The sequence below is a fragment of the Pempheris klunzingeri genome, chromosome 18, assembly GCF_042242105.1.
Source record: "Pempheris klunzingeri isolate RE-2024b chromosome 18, fPemKlu1.hap1, whole genome shotgun sequence".
Classification (NCBI taxonomy): domain Eukaryota; kingdom Metazoa; phylum Chordata; class Actinopteri; order Acropomatiformes; family Pempheridae; genus Pempheris; species Pempheris klunzingeri.
The window spans coordinates 4047594-4070514 of record NC_092029.1 but is presented as its reverse complement, the minus strand read 5'-3'; the positions used below and the strand labels follow the sequence as shown (position 1 = coordinate 4070514).

Sequence of the window (22921 nt, the reverse complement as noted above, 5' to 3'; positions counted from 1 at the left end):
TAATTATGATCTGATTATGATTCCTTTGCACCGCTCGACGCCTAAAAATGCTAGTAAAAAGCACATTGGTTGGACCGTCTGCCACATCAGTGATAGTCTACACGTAGAAAAACACAGTCTGGGTTGTGTTTGTCTGTAAATGTCACTTTGGAGAGAGACAGAGAGACAAAAACCTCTCGACTCGCAGGAGCAATAAAGACAGACACTGGCGCGACTAGGGTTTATTACTTTTAATCAATTCAGCTAGCTACAAAATGTCCACCACTTCACACACTGACAGGATACAGAGAGGGAGTCTTTAATATTACATGCGTTGAGGACATCAATCTCACGGTTGAACCTTTTGTGTCATTCAGGTTTAGGTATTTAATCACCTTACTCTAACTACTCGACATTTTGGCGATTTGGTGTGCATAGCTCTAAAGTACAGAAGCAACAAAAAGAAACCCTTTTGTATGTGTTTTTTGTTTCAGAGTATAGTTGTTGTTATTCAATATTATCATTATTTTTACCAATAACAAACCACACGGGGAGAATAAACTTACAGATACAGTCTTATAAAAGTAAGGTCTCTCAGAAATATGCGTCTTTGCTTTACATTGCAAACGTTTATTTTTTTTTTTCAGAGCATCCAAAACCTATATTACAGTACACAACCAGTCCTCATCTTTCAGCACATAATCAACATCTTCATCATTGAACTGCATAATCATTTAGAAAACAGGTCATTTTTTTTGCAATACAACCCCAAGTCCTCATGTTTTTTCCTCTTTATCTCACTTTTTTGATCCCTTTTGCATTATTTTACAACGAGATGGTCACAGTCGGTAAATATATCGAGACAAAAAGAGTGGCACTATTGCAAACTTGCAGGAGTATGGAACGATCAACTGTGTCCTAATACTGAGCATGCGTTTTGTCAATTTGCTACTGCCATGTTATCATTTTTTATATATATTTTTCAGACAGGTTTTATTTATAAGACTAAAATCTACCATTTGTCATGCAGAGAACGCACAATTCACATCACTTGGAATGCAATGTCTAATACAGCTACAGAGAGTCTAGTTGCACATTGTCTAAACAGTAACTCAGTATGATTGCGATGAAGGAAAATGTACCAACGACTGCCTTTTGATTGTAAGTGCTCTTTTGCGATCCCGTTCATCTGTAACGCCGCTCAGTAAATCTTTTGCTCATGTTTCTCCATCAGTCTTCCCCTTTTTTGTCGTGACAACACCAAAATAAGGAGCATGACAGTAGCCTCAATGGAATGACACAGCTTTACTAAGACGATACTGAGATACTGAAAAGGAAAAAGAATAAAAACAAACAGCTTGTATAGCATTCCTATTATATACTTGTCATCCAGAGCAGTGTACTTTTATATATATATATATTATATATGATATATAATAATATATGATATATATATATTTTGATAAAGAGAATAAAAACTTCACAGGTGAGCTAGAGAACCATCAAGTCAGCACTATATACAACCTTTGGAAAGAATGATATACGGAGTATAAGAAATCATCTTTTTACGAGGACAATCATCTTGAAAAAGCTCGACAGACGACACACAGAACAACATTTACAATGGGAAGGGGAGGTGATATGTGCATGTGTGCAAACCTAGAAGGTCAATACCATGATGAAAGCATATCAGCGCCTGTCGACGTGAGGCGCGGGGCGCCCACGCTCTGGGCCTCCGGGCGTTTAGCCACTGCCCAGCATCTTTGTGGCGCGCTGGTTGGCCTCGTCAATCCTGGTCTTGTTGGAATCAGCCTGGTTGGAGGAAGAGGGGAGACAGGAGGATGAGGAGGATATCGCTTTGCTTGTTTTGAGCACAGAGAGTGTTCAGGATTTTATCAAATATAAGAGAATCCAGAGGTGTAGCTACCACTGAGGAGGCTGAGGTCATAATATACTATATATACACTATGTATTTTCAGTCATTATGTTTGTATGTAAAAACTTTTAGGCCAAGAAGTAAATAAAGGTCTCATCAGTTCATTATTTCTCTACAAGAACTGTATTCCTGGCAGTGCTGAGGACGTTTTGAAACAGCATTTAAACCTTCATGTTGGGAGATAAAATCTACAGAGATTATATCTGAGGAAGCAGAAGAAAATTTAGGCTTTCAACTTTTTTGGCAGGAGAGAAAGAAATTGGAGACCTGTCCATGAACCACCCACCACAACGTTAAATATATATAAAGTTTATATAATAATAATTTAATGATTTCTACTGACTGGTAACATGTGAATGGACATATTTCTGATTGATTTGGGACCGTTTTTTATATGAATTTATTATTTATTATGAATCTATTGTTCTTCTAATTGATTTTCCTTAACACTGAACAGTCAACGTCCTCTTAAAATAATAAAAGCTGAATCATATGCGACATGTGCAGTAAGTAAATGAGACGACAGGATAAAGGCCACGTCGTGTGTCCTACCTTCTCCATGATCCTGTCGATCTGGCGGTTCTGGGTGTCGATCTCGTTGCCCATGTCCAGGGCCATGTGGCGCAGGTTACCGATGATGCCGCCCACCTGCTCCAGGTTCTCGTCCATCTCATTTTCCCGGGCATCGTCTGTTACCCTAAACACACACACACACACACACAAGGGCAGATCTAAATACTGTGACCTCTGCGCTAACACCAGGCCACACACACCTCACACTGCCATGCTGCCTGGGTTCAGGAGGGAGCTGCTCTCATCCATGTTTCGCCTCTGATCCTTTTCTTGTCTCTGAGGAGCAGCGACTGACCTCAGACCAGCCGTCTGGACACTAAGCGCAGCAGTTTATATTCTATTTAGCTGCTGTAATCTTTTACTTTCATTTACTTAAGGCTCAAATACTTATTTTAAATAAATTCTAATGCCTTGTATCCCAATTGAAAGTCTAAAGTGATTAATAAAAACGTTATTTGGGAAAGAAAACGGGAATGAGAACACGTTTTGGACCATAATGATGCTGCACAGAATTAAATATGATGTTGGCTGATTTCCAATTTACGCAGCAATATATGTACTATATGTATATAATAGAATATCAACTGAAATAAAAATCTATTTACACTTTACAGACATTCAATACGGGCCTATGGAACAGACAATACTATATAACACAGTCCTACATTACTAGCAGTGGTGTTTGCCAGTGAAAGGATGTAAACTCCTCATTTCAGTGACAGGTATTCTGAGGCAAAGACACAAGTGGTGAAGAATTATAAATGTCCTCATTTCCTCTTTACTTCCTCTGGTGTCCTTTATACCTGCACAGGACTTTGAGCTGATGTAAAATACCATCCAGCTGCCATTTTGGAGGCCCTCAGTTCTTTGGAAACCGTATTTCTTAGCTGGAGGTTGTAGCTAAATGCCTTCATTTAAAAACCCTGAAATCAGTTTAAAGCGGTTTTCCAGCCATGTAGAGTTTCACTTCAATAAACTTTGGGAACATGCGAGCATCAGGATTTCTGATGAAAATTCATATTCGCTGACACAAGCCCGATGGCAGGGGTTCATTCAGGGGTTATTTAGTATTACTATTCACTATTTTCACAGTTTTCAGCGAAAAAGGTGTCAATCTTCTCATCAAACTCTCAGCAAGAAAGCAAACAACTGTACTTTTCAAAATGTCAAACTGTAATAGTCACTTTCTGCACTTCGCTTCACTCTTTCACCTTCCTGTTTCTTTCTCCACAGTTCCCAAAATGTCTGCACTTGCTCCACATGGGTGTGACCCTCATCCCTTTTTCTGTGCACCCATGCATACTTTCACATCCCCTTACGTCATCTCCATCTTCTTCTCCCTCTTCCTTCCATCTTAAGCTTCAGTGGCAGTGATTGTGGTGCATGAACCTCGAGCTCTTACCTGCGGATGAAGCCTCCACTGATGGCCATCTGTTCACGCTCGTCCACCACGCGGGCGGGCTGGCTGGCCACCACCCCATCCTGGTTGTTCCCCCAGGCCTTGCTGGCTCCGCTCTTCATCCTGGCCGCCGACAGCGAAGGGGAGGACGAGGAGGGACAGTTACTCAACAGTTTGGCTGAACGATCCATCACTAACCTCAACAAGGCTGGCTTCCTATAGTCACATCTACAAAGAGAGCCTTGGATTTGAGGTGAAGCGGCACGTTTATATACTGTATGTCGCTATGTAGCATGACACAAAGGTGTTACTTTCATGCATCCAGCACATAAATATATGGTGGGGACTAGACTAAGTCAAGCAAAGCATAGCAGACATGGACTGGTTGATAGATTGGGTTTGGTAGGTACAGGCTCATTCTGATGTTACACAATAGTATGTGTGTGATGTTATATCTTGTAGGTATATAACATACAGAATCAGGCACAAGTCACATCTTTCTGTTTAGTATAGTGTAGGCATGCATTTTAACAGCCTCAACATGTGGGATGGCTCAGTGTGTGACAATACCCCTACTCTTTTGTTTTGTTTTGAAACCATCCTCTGGCACTTCTGTGTTGTTGCAATGATGAACCCCTCCCCCAGTCCCACAGTTAAATGTCCCAGTGTGACAGAAAACAGAGAGGAGACGAGCTTTTGGCAGACACACAACACAGATAGTACAGGACTGTCACATCGTTAGGATGGACGACGATTAACGTGGAGAACAAACTGCCAAACGACAAAAGGAAACAAAACCAAACAAAACAAGAAACTGGAGGGAGTCAACAGAGAATAACACCATGGTTAACCTCTCAGACCGGCTCTGTTTGGTTTGTTCTTTACAATGTCAGCGCTTTTCTTCCAGGTTCAGAGTTGCGGCTAAACTGGGATGTCAGTGCAGAGTGTGATAAGGATTTTGACACGAACAAATCCTCTGTGTTCATCTGAATCTGCGTCTTTCCTTGAGAGCAGAAAGTGTGCGACACAAACAGCTGTGCTACAGCACCGTGTGTAACCACAGCTCGGCTGCACGGCCTCGTAAACGTCACCTCACGCTTCCTGTCAGACTTTACACCCCGAGATTCAGCATCTAGTTTGGCACAAAAGAGTTCGGGATAGAGGGGAACAGAGAGGGTCATTTTTCTTTTTCTTTTTTACTGCGTCCACACACTTTTAAGGCACTTTTGACACCTCGAACAGTTTTGCCGAGAGATGAATTTCATATTTACACATATTTTTTTCTCCATCCATTCAACGATGTTCTGTCGTCTCCCTGCTTGAATCGTAGCATCATTTTCTGTATAACCTTGGTGTGCGGTGTGGATGTATTCTAGCTGTATCAGGCATGGCGGTGGCTCAGCCTCCTACACTGCTTTTATTAATAGAAATGGACTAAGGCAAAGCTTCGCTTAGCTCCCTGCTGACACACACCAGTGAGGTAAACACACATGCTACCCTTGGCCTTTCCTGTTCCTGGTTTGTTCCTCTTCTCGATACCTATCACACAAACATACTTAGTTCATGTGGTTTCTTCCCCTTTCTTCTCTTCCTCTCCTTTCACATCACTTTTCTTTCATGTGATATCCAATTTGCTCCCCTTTGCAATTTGCTTCCCTGCAGTCTCAGAATGGACACAATGCACTCCTCTAATCAGCTTTGTTTGTTTGAACTGAGATTATCTGATTAGATCATATGAGTATTGCAGATGCTGTGGTAAAAGTAAACTCACTCTATCTAATTCATTTCCTGAGTGACCGATACACCAATCAAAATCCACTGTGGCATACAGACAGCGAGAACCCAAAGAAATTAAGTAGCAGAAAACCAGGAGTCAGCTAATTCTGATAGACAGTCACCATGCTGAAGGGATTAAAAACATATCCCAGCATGTATGGTGGCATTAAATCTCACTCTGAGTACTGCAAAAACACATCCAACAAAAATATGTCTCTTTTGTCTTTCTAGCATCCATCTATGTGTGCATTCAGTTTGAGTTAACTTCCCAGCAGGCTACCATGCCACTATCTGATATGGCTGACCTACATGTGAGCGAGTTCCCTACGGGAGAAGGAGCTTAGCGAACAGTAATGTTGAACAGCCAGTGCCAGATAAAAGCTAATTTAGCACAGCGCTCTGCAGGAGAGGAGGCACTGCAGAGAAACTGCAGCAGAACCAGAGGCGAAAAAACAAAGCAGCAGTGGGCTGGATCGCCACGCAGAGCCATGTAGAGACAAGGGTACCACGCAGTACATGCGTAGTGGCATGACGTACCCATTTCACATAACAAACATGACCAAAATCCCTGAAAATGTCTCAATGCGCATGCGTCTTAACCCAGTTTCCAGGACCAACACAGATCACTCCTGCTTCCCCCTCCTTTGCTTTGAATGTGTCTGAATACTGTCTCTTTTTTCTCTTGCAAAAAGGACTTTAATTAATACATTTTTGTCTCTTTTTTTCTGTGCGTAAAATCACAAAATGATGCCTGTAATCATCCTCAAAGTGGCATAAACTACTATTTTTTCAGCGCTCACAAGGGCAAATTATATGAAAGCATTAACGATTATTTTGGCACAATTTTAGTCACAAACTTTTCTGTGTACAACTACAAAGTCGAATTTTGCCTCTTTGCCTTTTGCAAATGTATTAAACATATTAAAAATGACACAAATTAGTAAATTCTTTGACTGGTGTGTCATTTTTTCCCCTGTTTACCAGTTAAAAAGCCCCCAGACTTTGTACTGCTCGTGGTAAATAAAACATAAAAAGATTTGTTAATCATCACCATCAACATCATCAACATATTCAGTTTCATTGTTCATACCATCATCATGTGTAGCATTGCTGTTATGAGTTGCATTGTCATGCATGCATGAGCATTCAAAGGGTCATGCTCGCCAGTCATTCCATGTCATTGGCGCTTGGTGGTTCAAAAATGGTGGTGGTGGGGGAGGAGGGTGCTGAGGGGGAAACAAAAAGGTCTCGTTGCCTGCAAAGAGGTGAGGATCTACTGGATGTTAGAGCGGTGTGGTGGTGGTAGAGATCATGCAGATGAGGAGAAGTGTCAAACAGTCCTGGACCAGGCTGACCAAAGGCATTTTGGAACCAAGATCACTGAATTTCCAGCTGGAGTAAACACATGAAATGATCTGAGTGCCAAGATGCTTCGGGAGCCCCAGCCCTGCTCTTTTAGTTGCACCTAAGTGATTTTACAGTTGGGAAGGCCAACAGCTACGGTGACATCGCTGCAGAAGTCCCCTCATAACTTTGCATTAACTCTACCTCTTCAGGAGGAATCAGAACAAATATTACAAGTGGGACTTCTACAGCGGCTTCACCTGCACGTAGATGACTCCCATTATAAAGGTGTTTGGAGAAGTGGAAGCTCTGAGAATAGGGCACTAGGAGAAGGGCACTTGGTAGAAGAGTGTTAAGAGAAGCACTTGCTGATGAACCATGGCCTTGGCTGAGTGGAGAAGAGCTTATGTGGAGGACAGGACTTTTTGAGGTTGGCTTTGTAGGATTTGGGTCTCCAGTCTATTTGCACGTCTGGTTCGACTGTGCAAAAGCAGCAGCAAAGAGATACGTTTGTTTGGTTCGGGTGTTTACATGGTTAACGACACCGCTTGTAATTTGGAAGCATGTCAGAAGCCAATCACGTAGCGATGGCTGATGGACTACAGGATGCTTGCCAGTCGTGGAGCTATGAATGCTGGGATACTGTATGTCTGGAGGCCAATCTAGGGGACAAGGCACGAGTTTAACCCGAAAGTCTGCTGCATGTTCCCGCAATTGTCTACAGTACGTGTCTGATTATTGTCTCAATTTTTAAAGTCGAACTGAAATTAAAATGAATTTTAACAAAGAAACCAGCATATATATGTAAAAAATATGTACATGAAAAAGTAAGTTTTGGTTATTGCTCTACAGGAGGCATGAATTGGTTGTGAATGACAATGTCAGTGCTTTTAATCTAATTTCCTGGATAATGCTGGATAATGTCACAGGACGACCCGAAGCTGTGGGTTTTGACAGTTTTGCCATTTTGCAACCCATAATAGAGAGCGAGCTAACGTTTGTGAAACCCTCTCCGGTCTAAAACACAAGATGTACACTTTACAGAGTGTGTGGCAGCTGCGGATGACTCAGCAGATGAACACAAATTAACTAACACGTAACCAACCCCGTGTGGACGAGCGTGTCAAGCGCTGCCGTGGCAAACACCCACCCAGGGGCTTGAAGCGTAGATGCTGTTTCTGCAAATGTGTTGTAAAAAAGTTTCACCCTTCTTTGAAAACCAGGGGAATTGTGGAGAATTGTTTCAGCATCATTCTAGTCTTCTTTACTCTTTACTCAAAAAGTGAGGAGAATTCAAATTTCAGTTCGACTTTGCGTGTACCGTGTATGTGTGTGTGTGTGTGTGTGTGTGTGTGTGTGTGGGAGAGAAAGTATTTGACAGCACCTCCTTCGTCCACCTCGTGTGGATGTGAGAAGGGCAGAGTCAGAGGTTATTTGGAGCTGGAGCAGAGCGGACTATTGGCTGATGGCCTTCGTGATGTCACTTCTACCTCGATTATACTTTGATTTCTTAGATATTTATTCTTATTTCTGAATGGCAGGCAGGCAGGCAGGCAAGCAGCACCTACTTGTTACATGGACAGGAGCAAAGACCACAGAATTTCCCTAGATCGTTCAAATTCTTTTCTGCATCCTTCATGTCCTTATTGATTTGGTCCATTCCCTCCTCGATGCGCTCCAGTTGCTCTGATTAAACACAAGTCATTTATCCCCCACAGAACGAAGCACGAGAAGAGAGAGAGGGAGGAAGAGGAGAGGAAGAGAGAGATAAAGAGAGGACAAAGGAGAGAAGACAACAACTTCAGACACTCACTGTGACGAAAGAAAGTAAAACAAAAAAAAAAAAAGAAGAGGAAAAACTGGACGCCACCACATATGTAAAGAACCTTTGGGGCACGTTGTCAGTACCTACTTGTTACATGGACATATGAAAAGCCCACAGCATTTCCCTAAATCTTTTAAATTTTTCTCGGCTTCCTTCATGTCTTGGTTGATATGGTTCATGCCATCTTCAACACGATCGAGTTGCTCTGGTCAGGACAAAGGGATGACAGTAGTGGAATGAATTTCATTGACTGATTGACAGAAATATGAGTTATGATGAGCAGTAAGTGAGTCATGTGTGTGTGTGTGTGTGTGTACTCTGGTGTGTATGTGCATGTGTGTGTCACGGTGAGAGATCAATTTGGAGGGATAAAATACGATTATGTGCACTTACAGAATTTTGGGACCAGAGAATGATGTAAAAAGCACAAACATCAAATAGCCTGATGACAGTGAACACTATCTCTAAAGTAGACATATTGGGAAATGCGCTTCCTAACTGAGAGTTAGATTAGAAGATTAAAACTATTCTCATGTCTGCACGTTAAAGCAATACTCAGCTCCTGGTTAGCTAAGCTTAGCATAAATGCTGGAAACCGAGGGAAACGGCTTACCTGGCTCTGACCAAAGGGAACAAAACGTGCCGTCCTTAGCTTAATTTACAGACTGGATGCAGGGAGGGAGGGAAAGCTACAGTGTGCAAACCCCTGTAAAACTTGTCACAAACAAGATATAATGAGATATTTAACAGGTGAATTTTAGCTGGCTAGTTTTTCTCCACTGCTTTCAGTTTTAATGCTAAGCTAAGCTAAACGTCTCCTGTCTCCAGGTATAGTTACAGACATGAGGATGGTATCAAATATATTCTCATGTAAATTTGTGCAAGACTGCAAATGTACGCATTTCCCAAAATGCCACACAGTTCCCTCAGTCGTTCCTAATGACACATGCGAAGTGTCAAAGTCAGAGAACAAGAGAATAAGAGATTGTTGTTTGCTTTAAGGCACCATCTTGGTGAACAGACCCTTTTTACGTAAGAGTCCCTTTGGCGATTAAAATTCTCTCTAATGCCAGTTTTGGTTTCGTGGCACTAATAAAGGAATATCTTATCTTAACTTATCACCTCTTATATTAAATTTTGCTGCCACTACGGAGGGAATAAAACTGTCTTATTTATCTGAAAACTGTTTTGCTTTGTTTGGCTTTGCAAACGTTCATGGTAACTAAATTTAAGTGCGATTGTATTCTGGTTCATGAGCATCAGGGCCTTTGTCATGCTGATGTGGTGGATGGTGGATTGGTGACTGTTCCACGGCACAAAGAATTTTCAAACCTGACTGTGATTAAAGAAAATACGGTGCAGGCAGAGTGGGAAAGGGTGAGGCACAGTTAAATATGAAGCGGATTCAAAGTAGTTCATTGACTTTTTTCAGATTTGTAAAATCCCCGGTTGGCATGCATTTATGTAAATATATTCAACCAAGAAAGGATCCATGTTGAGTCAGTGCTGTGCTGAGTGAAGTGAGGTAACGGCACTGAGCATGCTGCGCTCACTAAAGAGTGATTATTAAGAAAAAATGGTCAGTGAATAAAGGTTTTGCATTTTATTTAACCAAAATCAAACTGCATCACGCTATAATAATCCTGTATAAAGCACTACAGAGCTACAGGCTGCACCAAGTCAGTAGGGCAGGGTCAGAGGTCAGCTCAGCCTTACAGCCGCCTGCGTGTCCAGTCATCCGTTGCAATTGGTTTTGGATCCTGCGGGTGCAGAAAAGCGCTGTGGACACCAGGGATGAGGGGATAAATGGACGGTCAGAGGAGGGGGAGAGCTTTCATCCCTCTGAGTGAACAACAGTGTTGGTGCAATTAAGACTCTCTATTACAGGATTAGTGAATTGGTTTATGGGCCTTGCAGGCAGTACGAGAGCTGAGGACCCCCGTGCTCCACGGAGCACAAGGTTTCACACTGCTGCTATCAACTTATTGATGCTGCACACTTCAAACTATATTATTTAATGTGGGTTGGTGGTTTGCTAATGAACAAACTGCATCTAACCAGGGATTGTACAAAGCAGTATATGGGTTGATAGAGAAGTGATTGAATATTTTGTCATTACCAGCTAAATCGATCGTTTTTCTTGTACACATTGTGCTTTCTTACACCTCTTGGCTGCCCGCAGGGTGGCAGGGCCTGTTCAGCTGTTCTCAGACCTGTTTGGGCTATTAGGCTTCGAGTAGTATTTACAGGGACAGGCTAAAGGACAGGTTAGCGAAATTAGTACCAGAACCGTATAACAGAGGGTGTTTATAGAGGTGGCATTTCTGCCTCCATTAATTTGGCTGCAATGGTGCCATGATGTGGTAAAAAGGTTACTATGTCTGTGACACTACTGCATTTTAATCAATTTAACATCCAAACTGGTTTATCCTCTGTAGTTCTGGAGAAGATTATAGCACAAAAAGGTCCAAGAATCTCCCACAAGTCACCCCGCTGCAGGACACACACTTTAACCCGACTGGACTCTCGGTAATCAATCTTGATGTTGAGCTGTAGGGTTTTGGCACTGCGGTGGCTGGCATTAAATGTTCTTCTGTTAATGTTTTGGCACTTTCAAGGTTCCCTTTTTGCTGTCTTTGTTCGCTAATGAAAACAAAAATTAAGCTGCTGGCAAATCAAAAGCAGTTAGGCAAACCGAAAGGAAAAATGTTAGCCAAAAGAAACAAAGGTTAGAAAAGTTGAAAGACAGAATTTGTCCAACGTTAAACTAGCACCTTTGACCAATCAAATAAACCATGCGTTCAATCAAAAACCCAAATCAGAAAATATTACTCTAAAAAACAAAATCAGGAAAAAATGAATTAGTTTGAAAATGCATTTAAATGAAAACAAGCAACTGCATATGAAACAATTAATCCATGCACAAGTGTTGTGATACCAGAAATTTACACCAACATTGATATTTACAGATAATAATAATGTCCCTTGTGATGCTGCTACTATGTGAATATGATAATAATCAATTACTGTTACTTAATACAGAATCATTATACCAGCTTTGTTGAATGTGAAGAGCTCACTTGTTAACATGTTGTGACTAAACTCGCCATAACCCTTCTTGCAGACTTACCTCCCTGCTCGTCCAGCATAACCAAAGTCCTGATGCCGGCATCTTTGCTCTATTCCCCGAAGGTGGCCAGGTACGACGGAGGGGTGAGGGGGTGAGGGAGGGAGGGAGAAGAAACAAAACGAAATGGAGGTCAGTAATGAGAGAACAACAGCTCGGGGGATCAGCGCTTGCTGACAAATATAAGCTGCCATAAGAAATTTCCTCTTCACATTTTCTATTATCATCTTTCACCAGAAACCATTATTTTTGTGCAGAGTTGGAAAACTATATTTTTTCACTGCTCTTTCACACCATTTTGCGTTTTTTGATATATTTTCTAATGCAAAAAAACCCCAAATAACAGACGAGCACTAAACTCTCAGCTAGCACAGGGCAGGGGAGGGAAGCTAAGGCTTTATCTGCGGCCTTTCAATGAGCAATTGTGAAAAGGGAATAGTTTGACATTTTGGGAATGGGAATATTTCTTGCAGAGAGTTAGATGAGAAGAACGACCTTTAGTCCGTCTTTATGCTAAGCTAACTTCTTCTGGCTCTTGCTTCATCTTTAGTAGACAGTCATGAGAGTGAAATCACTTTTGTCAGGTCACAAACTTATTTCCCAAAATGTTGAACTATTCCATTAAATATCTGCAAGTAGAGTTAGAGAACTACGAATGTGCAACATAAAGACTATGATGCCCTATAAATCTTCAACATCATGATGCTCCTATTCTCCTAAAAGAACAAATTTGAATATTTTGCTCCCCCAGCATCAGCATGTAGGCTGGTATTGATTAGAAGGGGCAATGGTCATTTGGCCTTTACACCATAAGCAGGAAACATGGAAATAGCCCCCAGGAGATGAACATTAATAATGCTGACACCAAAGGAGAGTTCTCATTAAAACAAATGCCCTGCCATTGGATTTCCATGAACAAATTACACAATTAATAACCCAGGATCCCAACAGCCGCTCTGTCTCAGAGTCAGCAGCTGTTAGACCTTTGGGCGATGCTGTACAACTGCTTGTAAAGTGTAAGTAAGACTAATTTTCTTTTCCCCCAAATTTAAAATGTCGGTCTTTTGGTCTTCTTTCAGGCTTCAGATTTTCTTTCCTCAGTGTGAACCATCTGAGCAGCTGAGCCTGCATGAGAGCAACAGTAAAGCTATTAGTCACCGATAGGCCGGGTTGGCTACAGGTTTTGATGCTGGTAGAAAGAGCGTGAGGAGGCCGAGTATAGCGACACTTGCTTATACGCGACTCGTCTTCCCCTCTGCTTCTTAGAAATGCAGCACTAAGATGTAGCACCTGGTTCGGCCTGATAGGCGTAAATGAGATTATCGTGTGTCAGTGCACACACACACACACACACACACACACACACACACACACTTGAATGCACGAACGCACAAACACACATACACACACATCCCCCCTTGCCTCCTCAGCAGTTTGGGAGAAAACCACATTGATGTTTGAGAGGCGAGAGGGGAGCAATAAGGAAGCTGTGGTGTATAAATTATTCTGTAATTCTGCAAGCGTCTGTCCAGGAGAAATCCTGAAGTAGTCAAAATGTGTCCCAGGAGAAACTCCGAGGAATAATCAGCCATGATCCCACGCACGACTGGAGGCGCCTCAATGCGGATTCCTCCTTCAAGAAAGGTGCATAGATTCCTACATTTTGGAAGAGGAGTTGCAAATTTGCAAGACTGTCATGTACGTCAAATTATGGATTAGAGATTATAAATGGATTAAAGTTTCAGGTTTGACTTGGTGTGCTGCAACACAGGATTTTTATTTACTCAAAAGCAATTTTGTGATTTTAGGCTACTGTATTTAAAAAAAGACTTGATTCCTCAGATGTTAGTAAAACTTTCATCTGGTGTTTTTGTGCGTACCAATGGAAGAAATGTCCCGCATTTCTATAATGAAATATAACATATAATAACCCTTACTTTCAAAAATCAGCCTTATAGTAAGAAGAAAGCCACTGAGCTTCAGTCGCTCATCCTACACTGTTTCTTATTTACAGCTGAGCGACTTGAAGTGACCATGTAGGATGTAATCGATTGCTCAGAGGTGCTTCCGAGGTAAACTGTCTCAAATGAAAGCTGTAGAGCAGAGCGGGAACCTCAGGGTGTGCACCGATTTTAAAAAGCAGCTTGTTTTTATTCAGAAAATACAAAATACATTTTTATTTTACTGTTTTACTATTGTTACCATCATCTCCTCAGTCAATTATATCACCACATGAGTTTGGACTGGACATCGGAAATCCTGAGTGATATCACATCATAGTCTGAATGTTAGGAGGGTATTTGTGTGATAAGGGCGTATAAACATCTAATGCAGTTTGGAAATCTACCCATCTGCAGTAACAGGCGTAGAGCGGGGCTACGTGGAGACATGTCGACGAATGATTAATATGACCTTGAGATCTGCATCGAGAGCTTGTCAGCCTGTCCTCGGCTTTTCTCACCCTGTATCCTTCTCCCTCATCCCCGCCTGCCTGTTGGCGTGTCTTCATTTCTCAGTTTCTCTGTCTTTAAATCTCAGCTTATTGCAGCATTATTTATTGGCATGAATGTTACATGAGCAAATAAAGTCTACAGGGTCTGTGTGTGTGTTTGTGTGTGTGCTTGCTCTCTTTCTTTGCAGTTTGCTCATTTCGTATAATGTGATATTCATGCCATCACTCTGTTGACTCATGGTTCAGTCAGCGCTGCCTGACAAGACTAATACATTCAAGCACTTGGAACAAAACAAATGCTGTGTATATTAAAGCAAAATCTTGGATTTGGATCAGTAGTTTCAGAAATTAATAAAACGATCCGCACATTAAATTTCCTAAGCGCTTCTTTCAGCCACGTAAGCACAGACAACAAGGAGCCTCTCAGTGTCGTCGCTGTACCAGTGCGCATTCAGCTCCGCTGCTGTGAGACAGCCTACTGTCTTCCTCTGGGGTGCTTCATGTGTGTCCGCTCTCTGTTGTGAAGTGCTGCAAACAGCGTGGGGTTCTTTGTTGGAAAATGAGAATAAGGAGGACATTGTGTGTAAACTGTAAGTGGCGATGTCGGCTCCTCCAATTCACAGCTAAGGAATTTATTGGAATTTGTCAAATGTAAAGCGTCTCATCTATAAAAGTGTAATTAGTTCTGCATTAAGGGCTCAAAATACCAACTATGCTCAGAGTATTAACATTTTTATTTATCTTTTCATTTTAACTTTTCATTTTAGTAAAAGTAACAGAATCATAAGACAGGACCAGATTAAATTGCTTCATATCTGTATTAGTCAAAGTATTAAAACTGTAAGAATTTTATTGGGGGCTGCAGTTTCTTTCTTTTCAGTGTATTCCCTGATTATGACAGAGACTCGGTGCAGTTCATTCTTATGTTCTGCAATTTTTCTGATACAATTTGCTGCGTATCAGCCTGCCCTGCACACACAGTAACTCTGAACCAAGCTTATCTGAGACACGACAGGCTTCCTTTTGCTTGCTGCGTTATATTTCATCTCAAATTTTTATTAGTAAATTCAAAGTTTGATGGACTTTTCTTACCTCTTCCACCAGCTGCAGCATACGACGAGTGCTCTCCAGTGACTGTGGAGGAATTAAAGACACAGTTAGTTTCCATTTGAGAGTGCACGACAGATTCAAACATCCATTAAAAAAAGCAGAGAACTTGCTGTTCCTGCGGTTGTCTGCAGGCTACAGTACAGTATGTAAAGTATTTTCATTGAACTGAGAATAAGCGAGTGTGTATCACAACAAAGTGGAATCAATTTGAACAATCAGCGAGACACAAACAGGATCAATATCTGACGTTTATTGACGTGAACTCAACGTGAACTCACAGACACGGACTGTCTGCACTTTGAGGACTGAGCATGATGAACATTTTGACTGTAGCCGTAATTGATTTCTGAGATGTTTATTTTCATACATGTCAATTAACTGAATGCTTACAGTGATATTAGATCAGACCTACGTTGCTTTTAAGCACTTTTGAGATCTGATTTACTCAAGAACACAGCAGCTCTGCCAATAAAAATAACTATAATCTTGTAATAAAAAGCATGCTTTGATCCCCCGTCTCCGTCCCTTTCTCCCAGACTGCTGGATGTCTATTATTAGCCCGTGTGATGATAGATGCGGAGCTGCACGTTCCACTTCCCTCTCTAAGAAGCGTGTGGCTGCAGAGCACAGCTTGCTAGCTGGAGCCGCTCGGCAGGGACGGCGCTCTGTGATATCTCGCTCTTCTTACAATGACACAGCTTTGGCTCGCTGTGCTCGCTGCAGGCACGGCTGATCCCCCCCGAGCGGTGGGGGGCTGGGGAAGGAATCGAATGGGTAACGGCCTTGATTTCAGCAGCCATTTTTGATGTAGCCGTTCTTCTCTCTCTTCTTCCTCCTTTTTCAGCTCAACTGTCTCTTTCTTCATTCTTTCATCTGTCCTTACGACCCATTTTCTTTATTTTGCTCTCCCTCTTTTCGTCTGAATAAGAACCAGAATACCCTTTCACTGGTATTTTAGCACTTGACCTTGTGTTCTTTGATCTAAAATGGCCATTATCTGAGCTGTTGTCCTCTCTGTGGAGCTCAAGTACGTCGGCACAACAGAGGCAAAAACTGTTATTCTGATGCTGCCATTTTGTGCATGGCCTATGTTCACACATGTGCGTATCTGTGTGTGTGTGTGTGTGTGTTTAATATTCTGCTCAGCTGTTCCAGTGTGAGTCATATGTGAAGCTGGAGGGGTGTGGGCTTATCTGCTCTGGGCCACGACTGAGACACACTCTCTCTCTGACTTGTGTTAGAAACACACACACACACACACACACACACACACGAATTCCTGCACATGAACACGGACACACTCTCACAGTCAGTGGAAACATTATATAAAGTCAGATGTAGGTATACTATCACCTGCATGCACACACACGCACACACCTTCAAACACACACACACACACACACACACACACACACACACACACCTTCAAACACACAAACACACACACACACACACACACACACACACGCCAACAGCCCTTGGCAGACATTAGCATGATGCTGTATTATTTCTGTTATTGTGCATTCAAGGTCTGAACTACATTTGTAACTATCTCAAACATTTTGAGGTCACAGTATAAAACATCATTCATGTTATGAGAACGCAGTAATAACTAAGAATTAAGAGGCTGCATTCTTGTTAAAAACAGCCGCTATCATACGCAGAAGAAGAATTTATCCTCCAAATTCGTATATGTTTGTGTTAAAGAAGGATCTGCCTTTTTCAAAGTATCTCTAGTGTACGTGTGCTTCTCATTTGTACAAATATGGATGAGTGAGCAGGCACGAGTGCATGTGTGCCATCGTGTCTGCGTGCAATCACAATTCAAACCACCGCGATGCAGCGAGCTCGTCGTTCTCACCTCATCGGCCAGCTGGTCGGCGCGTTGCTGCATGTCTGACAGCTCATTGCGCATGTCCGCGTCATCTGCCATAGCTGCTGGATGTGGGGGGTGGAGAAGGTCTCCAACAGGGAAGAGAAGATCCTAGTGGGAATTTGGGGAGGGCTGGAAGAGAGACAAAACATATGAAAATGACATACAGCTGAATGCTGCTCAGTCCACCGAGGCATAAACAGTGTCAGGACATAAGATAATTTGGATGATTTAACATTCAACCACTAAATATAGATGAGCTGGATTTTAGCATTTGTAAAGTCAAGACAATTAAAACACAGCTTCAACAACATGATACTGTGAAGATGGAAATCATCCCTTAACCTGACATGCATCTGTGATTGCAAACCCACACCATCACTCGCGGCCTCCTCTCTGTACCTCTCTAAGGCAACAATAATACTTTGAACAGTTGGCTCCAGTAAATGGAGGATTAGAAAAAATGCAGACATGTTTGCAGACATGTTTGCATAAGAATGCCAGGCTCAGGCGGGCCACTGTTGACCGAAAATTTAAAGGATTAGCCAAAAAGATGATGCACGTTTCTAGAAATGCATACTTGCATTTACTAATTGTCTTATGACTTATTCAAGACAAACTCCCGACATTCAGTTCGACAGCAGCTAGTATTATGCTTCCTGTTTATCATTTCAGTTTAAACACATCCATCATCGCGTGTGTGCCCTGTCAAGATGCCCTTGAGCAAGGTGATAAACTCCTCCCTACCCACTGGCTTCAAGTCGCCCTAGATAACAGCAGCAGAAATATACAAAATGATTTCCAGAAGGCTAAGAGGAAAAATGAGGGAGTGAAAGAGCATGGCATGCAACAAATGGGCAAAATTAAATTGGATCATATCTATAAAAGGCATACAATGAAAAAAAAGAGGTAGTCAATTGGGGGCTTCTGTCTCCAAAGCCTCTGTTTACTGTTGCAGGCTTTATTATGCAGGATTAAGGAGTCGCAGCAGCAGCAGCAGCGTTTGTTTGTTGGGGAATGAATGGGAGGAGAGCAGGCGACTGATGTTTGCAGAGGAATGCCAGTCTCAGACAGAGTTGACTGGGATTTTGGGGGGATTAGCCACAGAGAGACATAAACAGCCTGTTAGCCCTGTAGCTGTGATCCTTTCCTCCTCTCATGTTGGCCATGAGAGGCTAGTACCACACGTTGGGCATCTCCAGATGTTGGATTACTGGGAGCTGACTCTAAAGATGATCATGAAACAACTTGTCATGTGTCACATGAGTTAGAGATTATCAGCGGATATGGCTACAAGACATTTTTACAAATTAGCATCTACATTTTTGAAACCCCTTGAGAATCAAATTTAATTACCTTCCACAGTTTCCTGGCTAAGTGGTAATCCTGCTGCAAAATGGCCTTTACTGCCCAGGGGGGAATAATGATAAATGACTGGCTGCTGGGTTGAAATATGTCTATGCACATTGTCAAGGAAACAAAAAAAAAAAATATGTGTGTATAAAACAACATAGTTAAGTTTTTGATATTAACACTGAAAGAAATGACACTGAGAATCAACAGCTAGCAAGGTGAGTGTATGGTCAGACTCTCATATTTCTCTCAGGAGTTGGTGGCAGGTCAATATTGGATTTAAATTTGTCACACAGGCAGAAACAATATTCTGGCCATTGACAATATGATGAACAAATTTTATATTAGAGCTGCGATTCTGTGATTTTCTTTCGGCTGTCTAATGGTCTAATATTTAATATTGTAATAGCTGCCGTTTGTAGTCAAAAACTCACAAAATAATCACCCAGTGCTGCTGCACCAGTGACAAGCTTTGGTACGCCCCTGTGTATTGATTGATTAGTGGAAGTCTGGCAAATGCATCGCTGGTAAAAGTGGAGCAACAACACACCCAAACAGACCATCCAGTCCATTTGCAACCCTTGAAACGTTAATGCACTGTACGCTGTGCTCCTAAATCCATCAGATTTACACCATAGAATCAATGTCTCTACGATGACTGTTTCTTGCAGACCGAAAAAGGCACCTCATGTAAGATCACTACAACAAAAACAGCCTAAACCTTAACACCAAAGCAAGATGTCAGGTACAGACTAACACGGAGTGAGCGTCTGAGTATTATCTTGGGCAGACGGCTTCGTCCACCATCCTGGTGACTGAGCGAGCGGTCTGGTTGATATTCTGCCTCAGAGGTCCTGCTGTACCCTCTGTGTTTGCTTCACCCACTCGTTTGTCCAGAGATATTCACAACAACATCTGTTGGTCACACACATACACACACACACTCGCTATATGTGCACAGGATATGAAGCCATTTTTTTTCACTGCTGTGGCAATATCACAGCACGTCATGGTCTGAATCATTAAAGCCTCCAGAGCACATGAAACATAGATTCGTCTGCATTCATCTCCGCCGATGTATGCGCTCTCAGATCAACAGCTGCATCATAATGATTAAGTCCTGCACTGTGAGGAGGCTCCTTTTTATTACAGCGTTTATTCAGAAGCCAGTTTACACAACAGAAGTTGAGAAAACTGCTGACATACGTCCATCTTTCCTGTTTTCCAGGTAAAATTTGTTTGTAGAATTGGAAGCAGTCATAATCATGCATCATGTTTATTCCTGCCTTGATGTTTCTCCCCCTCTCCTTCCTCTCATTGTCCTGCATCGCCTCACAACAGCGGCGGCCATGTTGGGTTATATAAACCTCCCACTGGACTGTGCAGTGCAGTGCAGTGCCTAATGTCTGAATCGAGTCAGATCTTCAGAAGGACTCGCTGGGCATCATTGCCTGCCTGTCCAGTTACGCAACCAAATTCAGGCAATTAAGTTTTAACAGGCCACATTGACCTTTTACTTTATGTCTCGATTACAAGCCTCATATTTTGCATCTTAGCTGCCCTCAGCACTGCCTGCTTTGACACTGGAGCAAGTTTATCATCAGGTTTTTCACAAGAACGGATTCAAAATGCTGTCGGAGCAGGCATTACGTAAGAACTTTTTTAAATAATCTATTCATTAATGAATTTACATTACAGTTTAAGTGAAGAATTAGTGCATGTAGGCTCAGTGTGGACGTTAATTCTATGACTAACGATGAAAAACAATCAGTTTTCATCAAACGTGCTGTGACTTTGCATCTAAAATAGCTTGTTGGTTTCTTTTGATTGCATAATTTGTTTGATACTGCATATTGGCTAAATCTACTCGTAACCTTGGAAATACACCCTACCTTAGTCACACGATGTCACCTGAGCACTAAAATGTAGCTATGAGAATATTTTTCCACAAATATTGTTTTTAGTTCATTTTAACTTCTGTAAGACAGAAAGAATCTCTGAGGTGTCTCATTCGACGGGCATTTGACTTTTCCCCCAGACTGATCAGTGAAATGTTGTTTATCTTTGGTCCCAACCAGCAACATGAGGAACAATGCATTCATAACACTGAGCAACATGCAGGCAGAGACCACTTGACAGAGTTAAATGTCTCTGAGCGATAACTGATGACCTTTGAGTTACAAAACCTTTAACCAGTGGGCTGCCCTGTCGTCCATAATAATGCGCCCTCTCAAAGGACACTCATGTATCTTCTGCTATCTGATTAAATGTTGGCCGTCCCACTTGAGAGACACTTTTAATTTTGGACTAATTGCTGCAAAGCTGTCAGCAGTTTGGGAAATAAAGAGGGAAAAAGGGACTAAATGCATGACCGGACGAACGAGGAATATTTAATCTGGACACCTCAGATTTACAATATTAACCATAACATCAGAATAACAGTTCTTACAATATAATCTGCTTCTACAACCACATGAAAACAATAATCAACTCCTGTGCATCTGAACCTTTGGGACCTCGACACTAATCCAACAAGTCAACTTCTTTTAGTTAGTTTTTTAGTTTAGTAGCTGCTGCTAACCAGTTGGTGATGAGGAACAACTACGCTGCCCACTCACATGAGTAATTGTTTTACTAAGGAAACTAAATTACTGAATTTGATCAGTAACAGTAATCACTTTATATTGTAATCAGACTACAGTTATCCTGTTAGGTGTTAGCCTTGAGCTTTACAGACTAATGTATTGCTTATTGCTCTCCATCTGTCAGTGTAAAGGATGCCACACGCTGACTGAGTCCTTTAGGCGAGTCCTTCATTTCCACCAAACATCTGCCACACAGGTGCCTCAAAATGTCCTTGTTCCATGTGGTAACACAGAGGATTTTGAGGGAAATGTGTCTGGACTCGACAACTATCGTACCTCTGTTAGTTTTGAACTAATCCGTCTGCCACTGTCTGCCGTTGACACACACACACGTCCTTTGCCCTTGTGTTTCTGTCACCTTGTCGTCATGTTTTGACGCTGACATTTACGGCAGGAAACAGTGACCTTTTGACAGCAAGTCAAAACCAAAGCAATAAAGAACTGGAACGGGAAAAGCTCAGAGGAAAAAAAAATCAACCTCTCAGTTATTAAAATCACACAGCGAGGCTGTAGCACGGGGCACTAAACACATAAACCCATCGGAGTACTGTATATCTAAGCATATACGAACACTTTATTACATCCATGTTGCCCCAAGGACCGTGGCAGAGAGAGGTTTGATGATTAAGAGCGTGATTTAATTTATAGCACTAAAAAGGTGCTGTAAAATGTGACATGTGATTAGCATGGCAGCTACCACAGACAATTACTGGAGTAAACCCAAACGCTGCATATTCACCAACAGTATTTGGAACAAGAGCAATAAAGCACGACTAAATACCACATCTATGTGCTGTACATCACTCTCTGCGGCAGAAAAGAACTCCATGAATGTTTAATAGAACATCCATCTTTCTAGCTCTCCATCCATCACACATTTACTACCGTAAGAGTGAGATTTCAGTGTAAACACCATGGGAACAATAACGGGAGATATGAAGATGCCCTTATTTCCATTCCCGACACATTCCACCCCGGAGGACGGCGTATCCCACCCCCCGTCCAATCAAACTCTACCTGGAGAAGATTACAATCCCCCACCAACTGCTTCATCTCCTCACTCTCTCATTTCTTTTTCTCCTCTCTTCTTTAATATATCTCTTCTCTCACTGGGTTTTTTTTTTTGTTGTAAACATTCCTTTCTTACAGGTTTTCCATTACTAGAACATGAATTGGACCATACCGGCATCTACCGCATTCAGTCATTTGATATACAATATATAGATGAGTATTTGCCTGAATCTTAACACTAGTTATCATCCAGGTTTAGTACAAGTGATGTTCTGTCAGTACAAATATAATATATATATATATTATATATATCATATAAGGCTGCAAAATTGTCTTTTTTATGGCCAATTTTTACCTGAAAACCTACTACAGAAATATTTGAGACAGACTTATCAATAAGTGAAAGTGAAAAATGACTGTAAAGGTTAGATACCGTAGAGCTTTGATGCGGCTTGTGGCAAGAGAGACAATAGATCTTTGTTTTTCTCTCATGCACACTGAGCTGGATGCGTGTGTCT

At 41.8% G+C, this 22921-nt stretch overlaps 1 protein-coding gene across 1 annotated transcript in view; it reads right to left on the bottom strand.

Moving 5' to 3' along the window:
* Window positions 1-248: 248 nt before the first annotated feature.
* snap25a (synaptosome associated protein 25a) overlaps window positions 249-22921 on the bottom strand; it is a 31810-nt gene continuing 9137 nt past the window's right edge. The window contains exons 2-8 of the mRNA XM_070849918.1: window positions 17383-17526; window positions 15504-15545; window positions 11963-12011; window positions 8576-8693; window positions 3891-4010; window positions 2468-2612; window positions 249-1791 (exon numbers count right to left, since the gene is read on the bottom strand). Coding sequence (XP_070706019.1) covers window positions 1723-1791; window positions 2468-2612; window positions 3891-4010; window positions 8576-8693; window positions 11963-12011; window positions 15504-15545; window positions 17383-17454 — 615 coding nt within the window. The 5' untranslated portion in view covers window positions 17455-17526 and the 3' untranslated portion in view covers window positions 249-1722. The remainder of the gene's footprint in view (window positions 1792-2467; window positions 2613-3890; window positions 4011-8575; window positions 8694-11962; window positions 12012-15503; window positions 15546-17382; window positions 17527-22921) is intronic.